General features: G+C 48.5%; 7 protein-coding genes across 7 annotated transcripts; 3 read left to right on the top strand and 4 right to left on the bottom strand.

Annotated features, from left to right (window-relative positions):
- Positions 1-41: 41 nt before the first annotated feature.
- Positions 42-2,637, bottom strand: EDB82DRAFT_239437 (uncharacterized protein). The gene is made up of 2 exons (XM_025727393.2): positions 1,958-2,637; positions 42-1,902 (listed from the first exon to the last, which is right to left on the bottom strand). Exons 1-2 carry the CDS (start codon positions 2,296-2,298, stop codon positions 375-377), a joined length of 1,869 nt encoding a protein of 622 aa, XP_025581864.1. The 5' UTR covers positions 2,299-2,637; the 3' UTR covers positions 42-374.
- A 1,371-nt stretch (positions 2,638-4,008) lies between these two features.
- EDB82DRAFT_526889 (heterokaryon incompatibility protein-domain-containing protein) lies at positions 4,009-5,226 on the top strand (the record flags this gene model as incomplete). Its single annotated transcript, XM_025727392.1, has 1 exon — positions 4,009-5,226. The coding sequence occupies one exon, from the start codon at positions 4,009-4,011 to the stop codon at positions 5,224-5,226; it is 1,218 nt and encodes a 405-aa protein (XP_025581863.1).
- Positions 5,227-6,416: 1,190 nt separating this feature from the next.
- Positions 6,417-7,547, bottom strand: EDB82DRAFT_546757 (GNS1/SUR4 family-domain-containing protein; the record flags this gene model as incomplete). Its single annotated transcript, XM_025727390.1, has 3 exons — positions 6,417-6,958; positions 7,009-7,078; positions 7,128-7,547. 3 exons carry the CDS (start codon positions 7,545-7,547, stop codon positions 6,417-6,419), a joined length of 1,032 nt encoding a protein of 343 aa, XP_025581861.1.
- Positions 7,548-9,663: 2,116 nt separating this feature from the next.
- EDB82DRAFT_477527 (cytochrome c oxidase subunit VA-domain-containing protein) lies at positions 9,664-10,604 on the top strand (the record flags this gene model as incomplete). Its single annotated transcript, XM_025727388.1, has 4 exons — positions 9,664-9,821; positions 10,059-10,104; positions 10,194-10,311; positions 10,486-10,604. 4 exons carry the CDS (start codon positions 9,664-9,666, stop codon positions 10,602-10,604), a joined length of 441 nt encoding a protein of 146 aa, XP_025581860.1.
- Positions 10,605-11,172: 568 nt separating this feature from the next.
- Positions 11,173-16,092, bottom strand: EDB82DRAFT_477526 (uncharacterized protein; the record flags this gene model as incomplete). Its single annotated transcript, XM_025727387.1, has 4 exons — positions 11,173-11,979; positions 12,031-12,225; positions 12,286-15,648; positions 15,703-16,092. The coding sequence occupies 4 exons, from the start codon at positions 16,090-16,092 to the stop codon at positions 11,173-11,175; spliced, it is 4,755 nt and encodes a 1,584-aa protein (XP_025581859.1).
- Positions 16,093-17,365: 1,273 nt separating this feature from the next.
- EDB82DRAFT_506226 (protein RAI1) lies at positions 17,366-19,284 on the top strand. Its single transcript, XM_025727386.2, has 9 exons — positions 17,366-17,589; positions 17,668-17,910; positions 17,962-17,993; positions 18,044-18,071; positions 18,136-18,143; positions 18,192-18,292; positions 18,349-18,519; positions 18,567-18,866; positions 18,927-19,284. Exons 1-9 carry the CDS (start codon positions 17,488-17,490, stop codon positions 19,094-19,096), a joined length of 1,155 nt encoding a protein of 384 aa, XP_025581858.2. The 5' UTR covers positions 17,366-17,487; the 3' UTR covers positions 19,097-19,284.
- On the bottom strand, positions 19,285-21,900 carry EDB82DRAFT_464119 (kinase-like domain-containing protein). The gene is made up of 4 exons (XM_025727385.2): positions 21,642-21,900; positions 21,518-21,585; positions 21,299-21,466; positions 19,285-21,235 (listed from the first exon to the last, which is right to left on the bottom strand). The coding sequence occupies exons 1-4, from the start codon at positions 21,691-21,693 to the stop codon at positions 19,649-19,651; spliced, it is 1,875 nt and encodes a 624-aa protein (XP_025581857.1). The 5' UTR covers positions 21,694-21,900; the 3' UTR covers positions 19,285-19,648.
- Positions 21,901-22,667: the final 767 nt, after the last annotated feature.

Genomic DNA, 22,667 nt, shown 5'->3' with positions numbered 1-22,667 from the left:
TAGAGACAAGCTAAAATCAATACAAGACATATATCACTGAAACTTGTTGTGCTCTTTGCAAAAGTCTGTTCTTCTAGATCTATCGATAGATCTGCCAGTTAACCTAGAGTAATTACCTCCACCTACCAGCGATACGAGCAACTTGAATCATTTGTACAACTGCTGGGGTATTTTGCATAACAACCAATCCGGCGGATATCAATCTCACTCACTGCCTTTCATCCACTATAACCTCGTAATCCAGCCACTCGCCACTATCTCCTACCAAAAAGTACAGGATAAAGGAAATATTATCAGTCAAGACATCTCAGATAGATGAGATTCCTACTGAAATAACCGTAAACTTGCCTGCAAGTCTGAACGAGGTACATTCATCACCATAGTTCTCGACTGCGCCGAGGCGAACCTCCGCTGCTTTGAGGTCGCCATGGATCAGAGCTCCCGCTAAATGCATCACCATCGCCCCCTTGGCCAGGCACAGCTAAAAACACACCAGTCCCGTTGCCAACCATAACACTACGTCGAGCATCCCCTCGATCCCAACCAGACCCAGTCACATCGGCCGCCAGCCCGTAGCTGCTCATCGGTCGTCGAGACGTCGAGGCAGATTTAAACATCGGATCAACTGACACAAAGTTCCACTTGCCAAACTCGTCGCTCTTGGTAAAGACTTCGAGTGTGTGTGTAGGAGCTGCGGAAGTCGGCATGCGAGGTGCAAAAGGATTGTTCGAGCTGAACCGTTTGCTTGGTGGTTGGACATGTGATACCGGCCTCCTAGGCATGGGGAGGTTTGCCGAGGCTGGTAATAAGTTCGAGGAGGGCGAGAAGCCAAACCCAGGGTTCGACTTTGCGGACGAGTTAGAACCAGAGCGTGTATGGCCTCCGGCGAATGCAGCGTTAGGGGGTGGAAGCCCCTGAAGCTGGTCGGGGAAACTCTCATCATGAACGTAAAGTTGCCTCAACTTTGGTAAGCCACCGCCGAGGATAGATGAAGCGAGGTGGGAATAGTAGCCCATAGTTACGCTATCAAAGGGACCTGTTGACGCTGGTGAAATCTCATATCTCAAAGTTTCCAGAGACCGTGATGTGAATGGCCGAGTAACGATTGAGCTCGGGAACTGCTCTGTAACCTTGGACTGGATTGCAAACGTCTTGAGCGATGAAGCCATGGTGAAGATCTCCTGCAAGCTTGCTGGATGAACACCGGTATCCTTGAGCGTAAGGACTTTCAAGGCTTCCTGAGTTTCCTGCCATGCCAGGTACGCAATGAGACCCCTCAAGGTCACACCAGGCGTATCCTTAAGTACGAGTTCTTTGATAGGGGGCAATGTAGCCATTCCATCTGATGATGATAGGACCTCATCTGAAAGGCCCGGTGTATTCGACACCTTCAGCGCCTGTAGATTGCCGAGGCTGCCGAGAACTGCTCTAATTACTGTAGGATCGACATTGAGGTCGTTCAATTCTAGCACTTCTAGGTTCGGCCACACTTGCCCTGAAGCTAGCATGGCCAAACTACGCTCTGAGCCGCCAACGTAGGTCATCTTTCGAAGGTTCGGGCATCGGGCTTGTACTTCGAGTCGGAGGGTCGAATAATGAGGATCGTCGCAAAACATGCCCTCTGGTAGATCGACATATTTGAGGTTTGGGAGAACGGCGATGGTCTGTGCAAGCTCGACTTGGGAAGACTCGCGCAACATGTACGGAAGTTTTAGGTACTGTACAAACTTTCCAATTCGCGTCGGGTCATCGCGAACGGTGCGCCGAAGAAGGCGTAGGCGAGCCTGGGCTGGATCCTCAGGTATGCCATTGCGGTCGAATCGGGAGGTCTTTTTTCGTCTTTCGGCAAGCCATTCTTCTAGACGGCAATAGTGGACTGGATCGATGCGAACGCTGTGATATCTGGCCGACAGGGGTTAGCGACTGTATGTCATCGGACTACCACAACACGACTTACAAGACTTTGACCGCGCTTGGACGCCATGCGCGACAGACTTGGACACAGTGAGCAACATCGCGCAAGTCGCATAGCATACAGACGCTGTCGCTTGAACTGGCACTGCCTTCACAAGTTTCATAACTCTCGTCAAGGGAATGCGGGCAAACGAAAGCGAAGATGCGCTCAAGGACTTTTGGTGGTAGATGAGCAAGCAAATATGCTGAGTTTCGAGTTGGAGGATATAAAGGTGGACATCCAGCACCCTGAGGGCGGAACTCAAAAGGAACGACAAAGTCAGAGCTCTGGCCGCCACTGCCGGCCTTGTCCTTCTTGTTCCGACGTCGGAAGGGGTTTCGCATCTTGGCGTGGTGGTTTGGTCGTGGTTCTGGTTGAAGTGACAGCTGGATAGAGACAGGGGGGTAAGGTTTAGGGTGCGAACAAAACGAGATACAGAGAGAAAGGCGTGCTGTATATGAAAGAGAAGGAACAGAAATGCACTACAGAAAACTATTAAACAATGAGCAAACTTCAAAGGCTTAGGCTCGGAGTGAGTGAAGAGAGATCGACAAGAGGCGAGAGGGAGAGGGAGGAAGCGAAGGAGGGGGACGTTATTAAGAGAGACGTTCGGTCGATCCTCAAATTCAAGTCGTCGATTCAATTGGGTTTGATTTCTGGGGAACCGATTAATAGTAAAAAGATTGAAAGGGTAATTACAGGGGTATCATCAACGTTCCCTAGGGTAGTACCTGCCTTTTCCGACCGGGGGTAGAAAGCACGTGCCAATTATATTGTAGGTCCGAATTGCAATGGAGGGAAGGCACAAAGAAAGACCCAAACGCGTGCCTGACTTGCCTGTCTGACTGTCTGCCTGTCTGACAGACCAAATGAAGTATCGCAACGTTTGAATCTCTACTTGGCATAGACTGGACGGACGACAAGCTTCCAATGTTTCACAAGATAAACGCTATTTCCAAACAACATACAGCCTTAGCCTGGCCCCGCCAGCCCGCATTCCTCAGGCGTTGACTGAGTGGCGTTTGGAAGCGCGCCATCTATCTTTGGCTTTTGGATCAGGCGCTTTGATAATGGTTACAGCAGAGATCAGCACCAAGATTGGACCTCCTTGCTCCTTGTTCACGGGCAGATCAACAGGGGGGAGGCGGAAACGAGGAAAAAAGTCTTGGCTGCCAGGAATGGAATAAAGACAAAGACGAAGACAAAGATGGTTGCCTCCTCGTTCAATGTCAAACTTGTCCTGCGTATCACAAACCAGCAAACACCACATATATTGCATTGCATTACGTTGAATACTCACCTATCCATCCCCCTTACAGGTACCTAAACAAAGTCACATTCAGTCAGCAGCATTTGGGGGAAAGGGGGGATAATCACTCAGTAAGCCATCATCTTATAGTTACGTGTCATTGGTGTAAGCGCCTCTGTTTCTAGTGAGAAACCCAGCCCAAATCAAAAGCCTGAGCGTGTCTCTTTCTCCATGATCGTCGTACTGGAGGATCTTTCGCAAACGCAGCCAATGAAGCACCTCAAAGTCAACAAGGGTTATCCTTCAAACATCCATGTCTTGGGGCATATTGAAGAAACACACGCTGCTGCGTCGCCATGGTTTGTGATTAATCTTAGCAGTTGTTTCTGGTTGTTTGCTTTTGGTTAATATCAACGTTTGGACCCTTGACATGACGTCAATTAGCTGCTTTATATATGAGCTGAAGATGCTGGCCGAGAGCTGAAAGAGTAACGGTAATAGCATATAAAACTCGTTACAGTTTTATATCCAAGGCCATATTGTCTGGTCTAAATCGTAGATTGCTTAATAAACTTAATATGGTTGTCAATTTTTTGTCAATTTATCCATCATATATGCCTGTCCGTTTTGTTTGGTTGGAGCTTGAGTACTCACAGACACAAAGACATGAATCAATATGTTTTGGCAAGGCAGGTTAATTGCCGTCAGCCCAAACGTCGGAACAGAACAAGCTGACAAAACACGTTAATATTAGCAAAACAACATGCGTCTCGGTTACTAAAAATGACACGGTCTTCTGTTAACCATGCGCCGCTTCTTACAAGCTCCCTCACGTTTCCAACTAGCCAAATGGCGAGATTGCCCTAGAAACTTGATAGGCCAGAGATATTCCTCACGTCTTTACAAACCTCTCAACCCAGGAGCATCTCAAATCCGACTACTCAAGATCCCTCAAGACCCATCTTCTGAATTTGAGCTCGTTACTGCATCACTCGACGAAAAACCAAGATATGCAGCACTGTCATATCTCTGGGGCAAACCCGAGCACTTTGGCCAAATCACAATCGACGGTGACACCCTCAAGATCCCAGACAACTTGGCCTCAGCATTCCTCCGTATTTTGAGCGACGAGCCTTTTCGCTCACAATCTTATTGCCAATACCTCTGGGCAGATGCAATATGTATCAACCAGAATGATCATGAAGAGAGATCTCAGCAAGTTCAGCTCATGCGTCGTATCTTTCAACTTGCCCACGTTACTTTCGCATGGGTTGGACCGAAGGACCACTCCCTTTCTTTCAATACCATCAATACGATAGACAAGGTAATAGATCACAACACCACCCGGAGGAGCATTTCGTCCAACGCGCTCTTCAATGTTGAGTGGTTACGGGGTCATCCGGAACTTTGTCTTGATAGAGGACCTGACTTCCCCAACAATCATCTCAACGATCCCTGGACTGCCGTGGCCGACTTTCTACAATATCAGTATTGGAAAAAGGCATGGATATTCCAAGAGGTCGTCCTTGCCGGCCAATTGGTTTTCATCAGCCCAGGAGAAGCCAACCTGACTTGGTCCACCCTCCGTGATCTTCACCAAGGCAAAGACACTATCACACGCACGCGGGACGACACGAAACGGCCGGACTTCTTGTCAGATACAGCATGGGATCTCCTAAGCAGTCCACTTCTATGGGGCATGATATCTTGGTTATTCCTTGCTCAGGCACGTACCAAGATACCCGACCCAGATGGATTCAAAGGCTGGATTGTCTCTCCTTTCACAACCAATCTAGAAGCCACTGATCATCGGGATCATATTTATGGTCTTCTTGGAGTGTCTGATATCTCAATCAGCCCAAACTACAGTCCTGAGAACCACGCCTCGCGTGTGTACACCAAGTATATCGCCGGATGGTTGAAAGCTGCACGCACCCAAAAGACGATGCACGTACACACTCCGCTCGCCTTTCTGTCCCTGGCAGGCGTAGGAGACGCAAAGTCTATATGCTCGGGGTGTTGATATGGGATCAGTCACTTTGACAACGGAGTACGGGAGAGATACCCAAGACGCTGCTCTTGCATCGTTCATGCCATTAGCAAGCTCTTTTACGGCGCGTAATTCACTTTACGTATCCGGTATTCCAGCAGCGCAGGCTATTATTTGATTATTACGCATCAACTCACTTCAACACACTACTCGGGATATGGTCGATACCGCTATGAACCTGGCCTTGCTAATCGCTTACTTTAACCAAGTATTACCTTATACTGTCTAGAAGACCTTGGGCAATGATTGGGACTAAGACATTTTTAACCTAGCTTTTTTAATAATAGATGTGACCCAATTTGGAATTAATCCAGATATCCCCGCAGAACTCAGCTCCTGGACTAAACAGCGACGTAAAGATGTCAACATCGCTACTGCCCGTTTGCTCTACATTTACAATTTTTCGAGACAAGTGAGGGATACTTGGGTGCAGTTGGCTATCAAGCTGTGGAAGGCGATCATCTCTATGCCATCGCAGGCTACAACAAGCCAGTCATCCTGAGACCTAATACGGATGGATCTTACGCTTTCGCGGGGTCGACATCTGTGGTAGATATGGATGCCGATCATGTTCTACAAACCCGAAAGGCTCAAAGTATATTGCTAGAACTGAAATAAAGTTAAGAGGTTGGTCCAACGTTAGAAAATATGATCCACTTAAACACAAGAGTATGCTATGGGTAATCTAGCAATGTCATTCATTCCCAGACTTTACTCTGGAATCAATAATTCTATCATACATAGCTGCGAAATGATTACAAGGGTTCTAGATAGATCGTCGTAGCCTGGGGCCGAACTGAGTCGGCCGAGACTTTGGTCCCAAAAACCATGCCCATCCTCAAAATGCCCCCTGTTCGCCTAGTAAAACAAAACCCGTGAGAAGCATCGTCAACACCCTCCGTCATTATTGCTGCCCACATAAGGACTATTATTCATGTCTCAACCGTGAAACCAGCTTAGCTCAACCGTTTTTGAATAGCAAATCTCCAAACTGTTCTTTATATACGTTTGAAGCCGCTAAGATCAATCTACATCCAACTCCAACGCGATGATAGCTGAGATGCTCGCGTAGCATTATGCAGTCGTTACCAAAGCAACACATCGAGATAGGTCAATTTATTGGTTGCAACGCATTATCCTATCTCAACAGTGTGGCCAGCCACTTAAGCCTTGCGGGATCGAGTAGAGGCATTGCTGGTCTTGGCACCAGTGGTGGTGGCACCGTTGGATTTCTTGACGGGAGTGGTCTGGACCAGGTGAGGGTCGGGAAGAGGTGCCTGAGACATGCGGCGGAGGCTCTGTCGGCCGGTAGGGGCCTTTCCTTGCTTCTTGTAGGTGGCGAAGTAGAAAGAGATGAAGAGGACGAGGTAAGAGCTGATGGTGATGATACCAGAGAAAGCAGCAAACTCCTCGCCAGAGCACTTGCCAGCGTTGGGCATCCATTGGAAGTAGGTCGAGGTGAAGTAGGTGTAAGAGGCGAAGTAGATGAATCCGAGATCAATGACGAACTGGATGATCTGGAGACGGGTAACCCACTCCTTCCACCAAACACGAACACCACGAGCGCTCTGGAAGTAGTACCAGTACATAACAACGTGAACGAGGAGGTTCAGGACGATGGGAACCCAAGAGACTGAGGTGGAACCGATGAGCTGGGTGTAGCAGAGGAAAGCGGTAGCACCATGGTGGTAGCAGTGGAGGAAGGCTATAGACGTTAGTTTGCAGTTCTGTTTGTATATTAATCGGAAGACATACTCAAAGGCTTCTTCTTGAGGAACAAGAAGACGGTGTCGAGAAGCTCGAGGTACTTGGTGAGGTAGTTGAGCTGTGCAAATGTCAGCTAGAGCGCATGTGATAAATTGTTGGCTACTCACGTAGTACAGAACGACAAGGGGCTGGGTCCAGCCACCCTCAGAGTGGCAGATGGCGTGGAAGATACCGCCACGAACAACAGTGGGCAGAAGCTGCTCAATGAAGAGAGCCAGGAGAGCACCACTGATCAGAGTCAGGTAGAGGTTGTGGATCAAGAAGAGACCCTTGAGCTTGAAAGGCTCACGGTTGCGCATCCACTCGCGACCACCGAAGATGATGCAGTAGTAGATGACAATGAAGATCGATGTCGACTTGAGGGTGGACATGGGAGTCTCGAAAGGCACAAACTTGAAGTCATTGGCGGAGTAGCCGACAACAGCAGTGAAAGCCTTGTCGAAGATGGGCCACAGGTGAATACCAAAGGGACGGTCGATGGTAGGCAGCGGCAGCTGCTCGTAAAAGGTAGCGGGAGTCGCAGACATGATGGGCGAGTTAATTGATCGTTGGGAGCGACACAATTTGAGACCACGAGACCCTTTATTAGGTTGAAGAGGTAGAACGGGTTACGTATTCGACGTGGCTTTCTTCTCCAAGACGCGACGACGGTGGGAGGACACGTGAAGGCAACTCAAGTAAAGAGTGACAAGGAATGACTAGAAGAAGAAGAAGTTCTCCGGAGAGATGAGAAGTTTAAAGAAGAAGCCAGGTAAACGGCGATTGTGGGAATGCGTAGAATTAAAAAGGAGAATAAAAAGGGGAGGAGGAGACTAGAGTTTTAATTGAGGGAGGAAGGACGGATAGATCCAAAAAGGGGAAATTCCCATCCACACCGCGACCGCGACCGCTTTACCACTCATTACCACTGCCTTCACCTGTCTGCACCTGCTGGATCTCCGGTGCCCGCGGGCACTAGGCAGTGGACTCTTTGGACAACAAGCAGCAAAGCAAAGTGAAAGTGGCACCTTGCAACGCATTTCCTTCCATTGAGGTGCCACTAGTACATCTTTGTAAGGGGCATCTCGAGACTTGGCCCAATCTCCATGCATTCATGTTATTTCATGGGCAAAACCCACCCCGGACAACCAAGAATTGACCCGGCTCGTGCGCTGTTGGCTATCTTCCTTTAGGGAATCATGACACGCGCTCGCAGGAAGAAGGACCACACGTGTAAGCAAGCCCCGAGATGAGATTATTTCAATTGGATTTTTTACTTGAATTGCATGTGATATGCCCGGGTAATCCGAGTATAGACAGTAAGATAGGTACTGCAGATATATACACGTGATTTGCACAATGCGCCCAACAAACATCCACGATTTATTTCAGACCAAGCAAAGATGCGGTGACGCTAGACCTCGAGATCCCCTGAAGCTTGCCCTTGCTTAGTAGGCAGGCTTGTACCTGACCGTTAGGTTTGCTTATTTACTACCGCGCCTGACTGACTCTGACCTCTGCCTCCATCTGTCGTGCCTGTTAGCCTGTGCCTGTGGTCCCGAGGCTTACTAGACGCCAAGACTGCGGCCATGACCGGGAGGTGGTACCCATCTGCTACTCATTGGTTCTGCCAAACTCGGGATAAAAGCCTGTTAGACAATCGTCATTTAATATCCGTACTTCGTATCACGATGATAGAACAGCCACACGTAAGCGGCAGTCCCGGGACGGACAGTGGGAACTCTTCATCTGTACTCTGTAAAGTGCAGGCCAAGTTCTGGAACCGTTTAAAAGAGTCGATTGCTCCTCACCTATGAAGTATGCCTGGCATTCTTATGGTGATCCTTTAGTTACTCCTTGACAATTTTATCTCACGGTAAAACTCAATGCAACGATATCGGTAATTACCCCATACCGAATCGATCCGCAACCATCGGTAGACTCGACGTGATTCTTCAAACTGCCTAGCCTACCAAGGAACATTCAATCAAGATTTCGCTTAACAAATGTCAAGTCAGCCTAAATTCTTGTTTGAAGTGCAGCGCATTGTCAAAGCATGGAACAGGCGGCCGTGTGGCCGTGCTTGTGTCATGGTGTGGCTGTTCTAACCCGTCATGCAGATGTCAACCGAGTGAGTGGGTGGGTGCTGTAATCATTTTAATGACAGCTCAATGATTGGTTGCTCTCAATTTCTATCGATTTTCTGTTGCATGACATGCCAATTGATGAATTAGCTGAATCTGAATAAACCCAACTACTGGGGAACCTTGTATCAATTTAGTTCTCAACTATATAGAACCTAGATGGGCTTGGAACTGCTGTTGAACTCAAGTTCTTCTGCAATTAACTGCCAACTAGCAATGACGAATGAAGTGAATTAGAGTAAGCTCTTAAAATACAGTATTATTACTGTGTTTCCCATACAAAAGCACCATGCTTCAACCGTCTGCCGTACAATTCGCACTTGTCCCCACGTCTACGCGATCAGGTATAGCCTCGCCTTAGTCATCACTCTCAGCCCATCCTGTGGCCCAAACAAGTCTGCAGTCATCACCCGAGCCCGGAAAAAGCCAGCCCACTACTACCTCTACCACCAATACACGACTTCTCCTCCGACAATATACAATCACCACTCTTTGTATATCTCCTCCGGCCACGTCCAAAATGTCCGCCTTCATCCGTGTCGCTCGCGGCGTCCGCGCTGCTCCCATCCGACCTGCCATGCAGCCCCTTGTGGCCCGCTCGGCCGTCGCCCGCTTCACCACTTCAATGCCCCGACGAAGCGAGCATGCTGAAGAGACCTTCGAGGAATTCTCCGCTAGGTAGGACATCACCCCGAGCCTCAATGGCCTGAACCCTGCCTTGGAAGTCGATTTTTTTTGGGGGGAAAGTGGAAATATTTGGATTGGCATATTTGCGTGGTTGTCTTGCGGCTGGGGAAAAAGATGCCGCAAAGCCCGCTTAGAGCTCTATCCCCACGCGATTTCCCCCGAATACCTTTCAATACAGCCGCACAGGCTCTCCGCGACACTCAATGGCTAAAATTCGACTTCCCGCAGGTTCGAGAAGGAGTTCGACGGTGTTCAGGATGTTTTCGAGCTTCAGGTATGTCTGCCCCACGGGGTAGAGCTCGCTGCTCTCCGGCTGGCTCCCGAAAATGTCGTATGACTTTTTGGCTTATCAATAAACCGCAGCGCAACCTCAACAACGCCTTCGCTTATGATCTTGTCCCTGCTCCCTCGGTGATTGCTGCCGCCCTCAAGGCCGCCCGAAGGGTCAACGACTTCGGTACTGCCGTCCGCATCTTCGAAGGTACGAATTTTATCGACTCGAGCTCGCTTGCCGTCTGCCCAACCGATTAATGACTGGCACAATCATCTGCAAGATTTGCCAGATCAATGATACACCTGAGCATTGGCTCGTTTCACAACCATCGACGATTTACAAACACGCGATCCTGGTCCAATTGCTAACTTGCTACTTCAGGTATCAAGACCAAGGTCGAGAACAAGGGCCAGTACGAGCAGTACCTCGAGGAGCTCAAGCCCCTCCGAGAAGAGCTTGGCGTGCCTCTGAAGGAGGAGCTTTACCCTGAGGAGAAGTAAATGGTGCCATAGTCTCAATATTTTGAGCCTTGTGTATACTGGATGTTGGCCGAGACGGAAGGGAATCAGACCAAGAGGTAGACGCGGAAGTTTGATTGCGGCAGCCCCAAATCGATTGTGTTTAGTCCCACGCGACTTGGCAATTTCTGCCTTATGTTGATTCCCAAAGTCGAAATGCTTTGTATATTTGACGTACAATTTATTCATCACTAGGTGAATCGTTAAATCCTCAAAATATGTTTACTTACGACTATAGATTACTTGTCGGTTTATCAACAAGGGCATACAAGGGGTTCCTATGACCACGAATACGCTGTGTTCCACAGTCTCCGGTTCAGAACTGTCACTTTGTGCAGCTATGAATAAATAAGCCTGCATCATACAAAACGGTTCACATTGTATATCAACGGATTCTAGCTCATCAGTAGTTGGTATTCGATCGAGGCCATGACTATCCGATGCGCTGTATGTAACATTAAATGGCCTCAAAATATTGACATCATGACGGTTGCTTCCTTCTTTTCCTCCTCCCAACGATCCTTATGTTTCCTGATAATTATAACCCCTCTCATTGAAGAGAGTTCCACCTGGTATTTTGAGCCTGTTGGCTCATGAACTGTGTACCAGGCCCGGAAGGACTTGTTCCTCTACTAGCAGAACCAGGATACACCCGACTGGGCCGTGGACTCACTCCACTTGGAACGCGGGGGCTGCGAGGCATGCTGCCTCCTCGTGTGTTCCGCCCATTCACAAAACTATTAAGTTTCTGGTGCGCTGCAATCAGTTCTGCGTCCCTTTGCTGGAGTTGGGCTTGTAGGTTCGCAATCTGCTGCTGCATAGCCTGCCTTTCCCCAGAAGCCTGCTGTACATGGATAGCCAACAGGTTCTCTGAAGCTTTCTGCTCCAGATCTTTATTCAGTACCTTCAATGCATTGACCTCGTTAGACAACCGGGTTGCTGTAGAATCGACATCCTGATACCGACTTCTCATGAAATCTACATCTGCCAAGGCGACCTTTAGCTTTTCTTCCGTGGTCCGTATCTTTTTTTGCGCTGCAGCCAGTGCGTCTTCCCTTTCGGCAGCTCCGGGTGTCTCTCTTAGACGACTGATCGTAGATTCGAGCTCGACTATCTTCTGCTTGTACTTCTCGTCCTCTTTCTGCTTAGCTGCTTTGGCAGCTTGCAAAGCCGCCTCGGCTTTAGACTTTTCCTTTTCAAAGACTGTTCGATCTTGAATAGCGGCACGATTTGACCACTCAATCTTAGTTGTTGCCTTCTGATAGTCCTTGATTTCCTTGTCAAGACGGTTAATTTGGGTCTTTAGTTCAATCTCGACTTCATTCGCTAATGAGACCTTGCGCTCGTACTCGTCCGCCTGAACACTTTAGTATATTTCCACACTGCATGTATAGGTAGATTGTCTGACCTGTTCCCTGAGTGAGTCCAGGACTACCACGCGCACAGAAATAGTCGCCTCTCTATTGCTGGCCTCTCCTCGAAGCAATGCACCGTCAAGCCATCGCCGTGTTGCAAGAGGCATAGGAGGGTTGTTGGAACCGACTGGTGGGTCTCGAAGAGGAAGTGTTCGCGTTCGTTTGGCATCAGCAGCCTCGCCGTCGCTCTGTACACAGGTCAGTTCTCAAGCAGCTGTGAATGAATATTCCAATATTTCGACACTTACAAACTTTCGCTTATGGCCATTCCCATGCAACTGGTTCACTGCAAAGAGAAGTTGGTTTTGGGACATAGGGGCCTCGAAAATATTAAAGACATCGCGTGGTATTCCCTGAGGCTCCCAGTTCAATGTACCATTGATGCCATTCAGGTAACCCGCGAATATTTCAGCAATTTCATGCGGTTCGCCGTAGCCACGTTCAGGGTCTTCGAGATAGCACCCTGCATGGACGGTCCACGCAAGCATTGCGTTCGTTTGCTCGAGCTCAGACGCATCGTCCAAGCTGTGCAAGCTGACGTGCTCAGCGGAATAGGTCGTCACCATCAAAAGTACTACCGGTGACTTCCGGCCTGTACCAGATGCTAATTGCATCGCAATCCCTGAACGAATATAACGATAGTCAAATCCGATAACAACGTCGAAATTGAAAGGATTGAAATCCTCATTCCATAGAGCAAGAGTGATCCTTGTAGCTGACGGAAAGTTGGTGCGTCGATTGATGCCCTCAGCCGAGCATTCGATCTCCGCAACTTCAGTAAGGGCGAAAACAAGCCGCATGAGTTCTTGATTGCGAATCACGATTAGAATCTCCTTTTCCTTTTCATCCAGAGCAGTCATGAGCTCGAACAAGAAACTAAATTTGGGATTGGAATCACAGCAGAATTTTGCAATATCAGCGCTGGGCTCCGACTCAAGCGCCGTTCCCACAACATTAGGCGGATAATCGCAAATGTCGAACAGCCTGTCAAAAAGATCGCGGATCTTTTGCACAAGAAACCTGCTAGGCTGTTCGCCAGGTTCGCCAGTGAACGGAGCGCTGAAAGCCTCGATCTCGACTTTGTAATCTTTTATTATCTGTCCATAATACGGCCGCTTACTTGCCTGCATTGGAAGAGTGATGACATGTTGTGTATGACCAACTTCTGGCTGAGACGACTGGGATGAGATATCAGATTCTTGTTCATCGGGAATCTGACCCATCGTGATCGAGGGACCAGGGCTATCTATCTCAGAGGGTATTGTGCCCCTGTTTATCAAGTTTAAGGTGTGAGTCGTCTCTAGAGGATCAACGACCCTGCTTATGGCTGCTGGAGAGATAGTATTGGATGGCGTTCTATCATGAGGTTCCTGGCTCATGAGAGAACGGGCGATGGATTCCCTTGAATTGCTGTACGCTCGATCGATCATCTCTCTCATACTGTCGGGTACTGCTGATCGATGAGGGTTTGCCATAATGGATGCCGGCGAGATTGAAGGCGCAGGGGCCTCTGGTGTAGTTCCCAAAGCTTCTGGTTTCCAAGGGTCGACTGAATAGACTGGTTGCGATTGTATGATAGCTTCAGAAGAACTGACAGCAATATCAAGACCAGCTGTGCTGGCACTGAGTATGGGCTCTTGCTCATTTGAGACTCCGTAAGATGTCGCATCTAGGCTTTCTCCATCACCGGCTTGATCTAATACTGAATCAGTACCAAAATCAACAAAGCTTTTGAGCTCATCGGCTGCTAGGCTCCGTGGCTGAGAATACGAGCGCTCCATCTTTCGAGTTCCTAGAGGTGACTGAGATGCACTATGCGTTTCAGACGGCTGTTCAGATCGTCTTTCTGTACTGTAATTAATCCCTGGTTTGTGCTGGGCAAATTGATAATCGCTGGTAGATCTGAGTTCTTGACTATTGGCGTCTCTCTGGGGTTGAAATTCGGAATTCTGGGACTGTGAATGAGCTGCCTGCAGTTCGTTGAAGTCTCCGGGTACGCCAGTCGATTTTGATGAAGAACCCGAAACCAATGAAGCCTGCACACCCTGGCTAGTTTCGAGCCTTGACAGAGAGCTCGAGATAACAGGAGAGTCGTGTATTCCTTGGGGTTGGGTAAAAAATACCTGTGTATTCTGGGTATTGTTGGGAGTAGAGAATTCTTGAATTAAGGATGTTGGTGCTCGATGATCAGTTGGTGGGAAACTGTCAAATGCGTCTCCCCTTACCAGTGAAGGTAGGCGTGACTGATTTGGTTGATGAGAGGGGATGTCTGAACCAGTTGTTGCCGAGTCTGGGACAAGCTCGGCTTGAGAAGCAAAAGGGGTGATCTGGGCCTTGTTCAGACTCTGGGGCACGTTGGGATTCAACTCTGCAGTCAAGTTTGAATACTGCGAGTCTGGGATAATGCGAGAGACGTCGTTACTTGAGGACAGTTGTGCTTCAAGCCGTGTAGTTTCTTCTGAGGGGGGACCCGGTCTCTGAGAAGGTTTGGTACTGAACGTATCGAAGTGACCCTGATGAGAGGGCTGGAAAGAGGAATCAATATCAGGTTGTTGTGACTGACTCTGTTGATCTGGAGGGACGTAAGAGTCAGTACAGTTAGAGGGTTCTTGGGTAGCTCCAGAGTTGGCAGTATCGTTGCGGTGAAAATTTTGGTTGTCTTCGAGTAGTTGGTTGCGAATAGAATCTTCTATCTCACTGTCATCAACTTCGAAATCCTGTTCGGTCTGGTTACCGTCGGTCTCCCGATTTTCGTCGTCAGAGTGGTTGTCAACGCCAGTGTCACCTCCGTTACCGTAGTATAACTGCCCGTCCTCAAAGCAGGCCTCTCTTTGGCTAGGTTCTGGGGATGATGAGTCGAGTTCTGCTGAACGATCGACGGATTGAGGTATTTCGGTTTTCCGGTCGGCTATGGCTTGAACAGGGTTGTGAATCTCTGGACTGCGAGTGCTTTTCCCTTGATCACCTTGCTCAAGATGGCTCTCAGCTACTGATAGTTGATCGGCAGGAATTCCAGGCGTATCTGGTCCCTGTACACCAGCTTGACTCCCGAGGTTTCTAGGATCCCAACGACCAGATAGATCTTGAGAATCAGGGATAGTGTCTTGGCTCAGCTGTGATGTGAACACTAGACGTTGATCATCGTCTTCAAGATCTGAGATTCTTTGAGAGCCACTGTGAACGCTTTGGTACTCAGAAGGGTCAAAGTTGTCAGGCTTACGCAACACAATGGCGAAATTTCGAATAGGTCGAGCAGGAGATTCGAGCGACCTTACAGCTTCGATATCAACAGATGACGCTGAAACGATTGATGGCACTGACTCCTCTGAGAAGGCGGATTCTTGCTCAAGTCTGCGGCGGTTTCTTGTTCGCACGCCTTGGTTAATAGAGTTGGACCGAGAGCGGTTTTGAAGTGATGAATTAAAAGTCTCAAGCTGTTGTCTCGCATTAAACGCAGCTGGCTCAGCTGAAGCAGTACGAGGTGTGAGGCTCCGAAGCCCTCGTCGGGTCCTTGTATTTTGGCGCTCGGCTTCACGTCGTAGCTTCTGGCGCTCCCGCTTGTCCTTTTTCTTCTCCCAATCTTTCAATGCGTCTGCATTCAAGTTCTCGGCCTGTGGAAAGTGTCAGCAAGATTCCCACTTCAACATTTATACAGAGCAACGAACCAATTCCCAGGTTGGCTGATATGTTTCTTGAGAGCCTGGTACCCAATCGACAAGGTACTCGTGTTTAGTTTCGCCGTCTGAGCTCTCAAACCGTTCATCAATGACTGCACGAACAAGATACCAGCCTCTCTTTAAGACAGTGTTTTCTTGTTTGTCTGAGTCTTCTGAACTTTCTTTTTCAGTATCTTCGCTGTCTTGGTCTGGATACTCGACTTGAGCATGCGACCGTGAACTACGCTGGGGGATGCCCGATTTCCTGCGCTTACGAGCAGACTGCGGCTCAACGTCCGACTCACTATCTTGGTCTCTTTTTCTCTTTGATTTTTGATTCAAAGAAGTTCTTTGTTTTCGTGTTTGATTAGAAGCGGTGGCTTTGCGCGTTTTGACCATGAGTACTACAGTCGATAGACGTGCACGCACAAGAGTAGAAGGGAGCGATGATCGCTACCGCTGGTTAGAGTCGCAGCTCTGGCCTTGAGCTACGACACGATTAGACCGGCGACGAGACCTTGCGACGACCTACTACAGCGGTCTACGCTTGGTATAAGTCAAGACTATGCGCGCGCGGCGATAACGACAAGGCTATCTCCAACAAGGAGCTCGGCTGATGTTTTGGGGAACGTCGTAAGTTCCACTAAATTGCACGTGATTGTTGAAGGGACTGGTTTGGGAGAGGATGAAATGGGTGATCAGGGTCCAAACTAATGGACAGGAAGGGGGCTGGCTGGGGTTGGAGAGCGCCTGTAGGTACTAAGCCTGTGGCCTGTAGTTGTAGTATGCAGGTGGGTAGGTGTAGCAATCAATGTAAGTGACACAAGAGCAGTGTTTTGACGCAGAAAAAAAGAAGGAAAAGTGTTTGTGGGACGAGGAAATAGAAAAGTTAAAGCACTAGTCTAGTATAGAAAGTTAAAGGAAGAGTGTGTTGAAATTGGCAGGCAATTGATATACAGGTACCAGTGAAAGTGTGAAGGTGCTCAGGTCAAAGGAGCCGCCTGTTCTTTAGAGGAGGTAAGGCCCAAGTCAGGTGCCCGAGCTTTATTGTTGGATCGAAAGGATTAAACACTTTGGCATAGAACAGTAAATCATCAGACTTACGAGTGGATCCGTTTGTCTCGATAGGTACCACCTAGGTATGTCGCAAGACAAAGAGTGTGCTCAATAGTAGGTACTAATGTATATGTTCGCAGTCTGTGTATCCACGGTTTATCTGGTGAGTTTTGCACCAGAGCAAGCCTGACACTTAGGTACTATGCATGATAGATAGATGGAATAGGTATTCATGCGAGGATAGCAGATTGCGGCAATATATCTACTCGTTCCCTCTCACAAACAGACGTGGCATAAGATGAGTTGGCATCCTTAGCTGTAAATGATGTTTGCTATTGTTCCATTTGCATTTCACATGCTGCTAACCGTCCACTGTAAACGCAACTGAAACGATGCTGTTTGCATTTAATACCACTGTCCGTGCTTTCGGGCTAGTTTCTGCTGTTTTTTAATTTCATTTTTTAATAAAGCCGATTCATTGTATCAGTTCGCTTCCTTTGTTTGGTTGACATGGCGTGTTGAGGTACTGAATATGCACGGTTCCTGGTAGAGCCTGGCACTGCCTCCACAAGGCGATCGGAACGCCTGTAGCGTACTTTCCACCTTGTTCTGACTTCAACAGATTTAACGTCACATTTAGCTACTACTTGGTTCCAGCACAAATCAGCTTCCATCGAGACACGCATATCCCAGTACGCGTATCAATTGGCCCATGAAACTGTCGTAGGTATACAGTCTATGAGAAGATTGTTCTCGTCCTCCGACATCATGGCGGCGCGCTTTTCTATTCAGCCTATTGGCCGATTTGCTGGTGCAAGCCAGCCTGTCAAGCGACCCAAGGTATGAGATCCAAAGTGTATATGCTATGGCGGGCTACCATGTCCCATTCATCTTTTTCTATGCTCACATCGTCTCCAGGAGTTTGCATGCTTCTCTTATGACGACAACCATGAGTTTCGTCTGGATGACTCTTCTCTCAAATACTACTACACCCCACAGCTAGGCGCAGACCTCTCCAAGGGATTTGATACTTTTCAGAAGCTGGATGACACCGGAGATGACCATCTAGATAGCCTTCTCAAGACCATTACTGCTCATGAGCAAGAGACAGGCAAAAAGATAGATGCCAATATTGTTACATGGAGAGGCATGATGACCAAGGTGGGTTGATACAGCCTGTGAGTGAACATGTTGTCTAAGTATCATTTACAGATTATGGCCACTCCCTTTGATAATATGGATGGGTGAGTCTTACCAGCGCCCTCTGTTGTCCCCTTTGGCTTATTGAGGACAGCTTCGAAATGAATGCTACACTATATCAAGTATGCCCAAGATGACTGATCCCTTGTACTATCGCAACACAACTGACATTTCTGTTTCTCAAAGGACTGCATGTAAGAACCTTCAAACCTTTATACTTGTAGCTATGTTGACCTCGGAAGCTTCATTGAGGAGAACAATGCCTACAAGATGGCCTCTAGGTCCAACGAGGGCAACAACAAGCGCAGGAGAGGGCCACCACTAGAAGTCATGCAGTTCTGGGGTATGTCTATTTCCTTTCCAATGTATGCGGCCGGCGCTTGCTGATGTCCATTGAAGGGTACAAGTTCGAGACTCTGTCAACCCTTCCAGCGCCATGGGCAGAAACCCCGCGCGAGTTTATTGAAAATCGTGAGAATGAAGTCGTCAACAACAAAGCACAGTACTGCTCTGTCGTCCGCACAGGCATCGGTAAATCCGTTCTCTGCCTCGGCGGTGAAGTCGATGCCAGTAAGCTATCATGTATTTCTCTTCTTCTCATAGCTGACAACCAACAGTCTGGGACTCCAAGCCCGAAGAAAAGGGAAGCCCCATCAACTGGGTAGAGCTCAAGACGTCCGCCGAGATTCGCAATGCGGGGGATATGGAGAACTTTAACCGTAAACTGATGAAGTACTGGATCCAGTCATTTCTTCTCGGCGTGCCGCGTATCGTTGTCGGATTTCGCACGCGTGACGGTATTCTAGTCGAGGCAAAGGACATTGAGACGCATCGCATTCCTGACACAGTCAACTCCTATCCCAACCCCAAATGGAACGCCGATATGTGCGTCAACTTCGCTGCTACTTTTCTGGATTGTGAGTTTACCGCATTTGACTAGAATGATCGGGATTGGGTCTCTAATAAATTTCTGACAGGGCTTTCGGAGAACGTCACCGATGAGGGCGTTTGGAGAATAAAGCGCGAGCCTCAGTCGCCCACTATCGAGCTTTTTAAAGTAGAAGAGACGGGACACGGTGATATCCTGTCCGACGAGTTCAAGAATGGGAGGATCAAGTTGGCTCCTGGACCTAGTAACGAAAACTGATACTAGCCGAGCTGATAGTTGAGCTCTTGAATTTCTGTCCCAGGCCGAGGGGGGTTTTATTGGAACCAGTCACGTTGAATAGGGGATCTGAAGATATTTTCATCATGCGTTTGATCCGTCCAAACTATCTACTTATCCGCTTCGAGATGAAATGCAATGCAATGTAATGCACTGAACAGTTAAACAAGAGTTGCCTCAGTACCTCCCATGCTCTTTAAAGGAAATATGCCTCGTAACGCCTCGTACACTCGCAGAACCAACGAAAGAACCCCAGAAAAAAGACGAAAAACAACAGACCATGCCGATGAGATCATCACTAAGATATCATCACATCATAAGCATCATGCTAGCCCAGAGTCATTAAATACAGATGCTGTATCCTCCTACGTCTCGCCTTTATCTTCTATGTGATAAAAAGAAGAATCGAATGCAAAACATATTAGTACAAGAAACTCTCGCACACGAACCGAACAGTAGATTAATTCAAGAAGCCATCATGGCGCAATTTGCGCCATGGTGATAATCCATTGATCGTCGATGATGGGGTCCGTATTAGACAGCAGGCCATCGAATGCGAAGACCATCAGACCACCGCGAGTAGAGTACATCGGAGAGCTGCTTGCTGTGCTCCATACCGGATCTGGCTTCCTGGCCAGGGTACCTGTTCTCAATAGCCAACTTCTCCTGGTTAAAGTCTTTCTCGTACATGGTAGGGGTGTCGGCATGTCGGCGTCGGTGACTGCGAAGATGGGGATTGCTGGAAGCCATGACGAGTTTTGCTGGGCTGGCCGCAGGAGTGGTACTCTTAACAATCACGGTACCCTGAGGAGTTCCGTCGTCTGGAGTCTTCTGGACAGACTGTCGTAGGATTGATGCGCTGAGCTTGTTGTCTTGGGCCATGGAGCATACCATACTAGTCATGAGATGGTAAGCTCCTTCAGGGTCAACTGCATCTAAGGCTGCGAAGGCGTCTGATAGTTTTGCCAGCGCTTCTCGCTTCTGCATCGCAGAGGTTTGAGCATGCAGCTCGGCTAAGGAAGGCTCGACGGCCTTGGTATACAGTCGACGTCCAAGCACGGCCTCCTTACCATATGGCTCAACAGGAGTTGTTATGGAAGAATGTGAATTCTCGTCACAGAAGACATCGTCTGACGAAGTCGGTCGGCTGCCCTGACTTGAACTGTCAGAAGGGACTCTTCGGAAAAGGCGCATAGTCGATCCCGAATTTCCAAACGACATGTCCGTCTGAAGAGGTCTCTTGGGGGGAATGGACCCTCGGGGAGAGCCACTCGATCGCATTGATGTGGTGCTCTGAGCAAGCGACGATCGGCGGACAGTCGACTTTCGAACAGTACCAGGTGCAGGAGAGGTCCCACCGAGAGGGCCATCCTTAACATCTAACTTCTTCATCGCCTCTTCAGCGTTGAAGATGGATGGATTCCGGTGCTGCTTGACAGTTGGCCTCTTGGGCGGCGGCGCGACCGACTTTACTGTATCAAAGACCCATTCTTGCTGCTCGTCCTTAGGAGTCATTGACTGTAGGGTCTCTTGGTAATAAATCGGGTGCTTCTGCCTATTCTGATTGGCATCCCACATTTGTCGACGGGCAATAAGCTCCTGCAGTGCCTCGACCTTGCCGGCGTTGCGGATGAAACGGTGGCGAAGGAGGTCCTTCGCGGTTGGACGACGGTCGTAGTCTTTAGTAAGACATTGGACGATAAAGTCCTTGAAGTCCTTGCTGAAGTTGCCTTCCAGACGAGGGGGAGGGTTCTTGGGGATGTGGAAAAGAACCTTCATGGGGTGGATATGACACAGAGGAGGCTCTCCGTTGGCCATCTCCATGGCTGTGATACCCAGTGACCAGATATCAGCCTTGAAGCTATATCCATCTTGCTGGATGACCTCTGGGGCCATCCAGAAAGGGGTTCCGACGAAGGTGTTTCGCTGAGACTTGATGTTGGTCAATTGGGCGGCGACTCCAAAATCAGCAAGCTTGACTTTGCCGGTCTCGGAGAGAAGAACATTAGCTGCTTTGATATCTCTGTGGATTTTGCCTTCATTGTGCAGGTATTGGATGCCTAATAGCAGTTCGCGACAAACGATGGCGATGTGTGTTTCGCTGAAGTTGGCGGGTTTCAGCTATTCCTGGTTAGCAATCGAGTATTCATACTGCGAGGTTTCATCTCATGGTGTGAGACTTACCAAATCCAAGCAAGAGCCACCACCCAGGAATTCCATAACAATCCATAGCTTGTGACCTCGCAGAAAAGATTCTTTGTATTGAGTAACATAGGAACTGGCGCATGTGCTTAGCACAGCGATTTCTGCTTGGATATCTTGAATATCATCGTCGTTGGACTCGAGGTCGATCTGTTGATTGTGAGCTGGTGGACCGGGCAACCGAAGTGGTTTTGGACTTACATGTTTGATAGCGACAGTTTCGCCGGTTGCTTTTTCAATGCCTTTGTAGACAACGCCAAAGCTTCCACCTAGAGACAAAAGGTTAATAAGTTTGTTCAGTAAATGTCAATATGTTCAAACTCACGTCCAAGCTCTTCGAGAACTTGATAATGCTCAGCAACGCCTTCATCAGCCATTGTAACTTGACGTCATGCAATGTCGAGATGTTGTTTGGATTTTGCGCTGTTTAAGCGGAGGAGACGACGGAGACAGATTCGCTAATGTAATGCTGAAAGGCGAGGAATTGTGATGCAGTAAAGATGGTCAATGCCAAGGTCAATCTATGTATGTCTGCTGAAAGAAACTGAAATTATGAGTTGGAGTCGGAGTGTATTAAAAGTCGTGCGGGTGAATGTCACGGTGTAGTCCTGACCGTTGTCTGGGAAGCGGACCCTGTCGAGAAGCTACAGCCAGCCCCTGTCTTTGTTTACTTTGAGCTTGGTTTTTTGAACAGCTACCGGCGCTATAAAAACGGTCAGCCCGACAGTGACGTAAAAATTGGGACAGGCAATTAAGAAGAAATAGTAAAGATTGCTCAATTGGGATGCAGAAAAATTCCAGATATCCCGACAGATGTTCTAGTTCATGGTAGTGTACCAACGCTCAAGTCAGCAGTACCAGTAGAGAAAGTGCAGCTTCGTGGAGTCGTCTGCCAGGTGGTCGCATCCATACCAACTGCTTGTTACAAGGTCTCTCATGACTAGGCCTAGGGCGGGTAGCTTGTGCCGCACTCAGTGGAGGGCTGCGGGCACCCTTCCCAGTCACTTCTTAGCTTGTTATTCCCTGTTAGCCACCCCTGGCACATGTCCTAGTGTCCAGGCTGTTTGATGCTTTGTTGCCAGACAGAAAAGAGCTGGTTAGATGAAATCTATGACGCATTTTCAAGGTTAAATTATGATCACTCATGAGCACTTATTTATGTCTACTTTCATCATGTCTTGTATTTTCTTACACTCGCCAACACACTAAGGCAAGGTACCGGCCGGGTTGAGTGGAGGTAGCAACGAAAGACTCTGTTTCCAGGCACAAGAACGCACGTCACGGAATCGGACAAGGCTGTTGTCGGGTTCTCAATGACTTACTGCACGCAACGGCCGAGACTGTCGATGGC

Source organism: Fusarium venenatum (assembly GCF_020744135.1).
Source record: "Fusarium venenatum strain MPI-CAGE-CH-0201 chromosome Unknown EDB82scaffold_3, whole genome shotgun sequence".
Taxonomy (NCBI): Eukaryota; Fungi; Ascomycota; class Sordariomycetes; order Hypocreales; family Nectriaceae; genus Fusarium; species Fusarium venenatum.
This window is presented reverse-complemented; position numbering and strand designations above follow the sequence as displayed.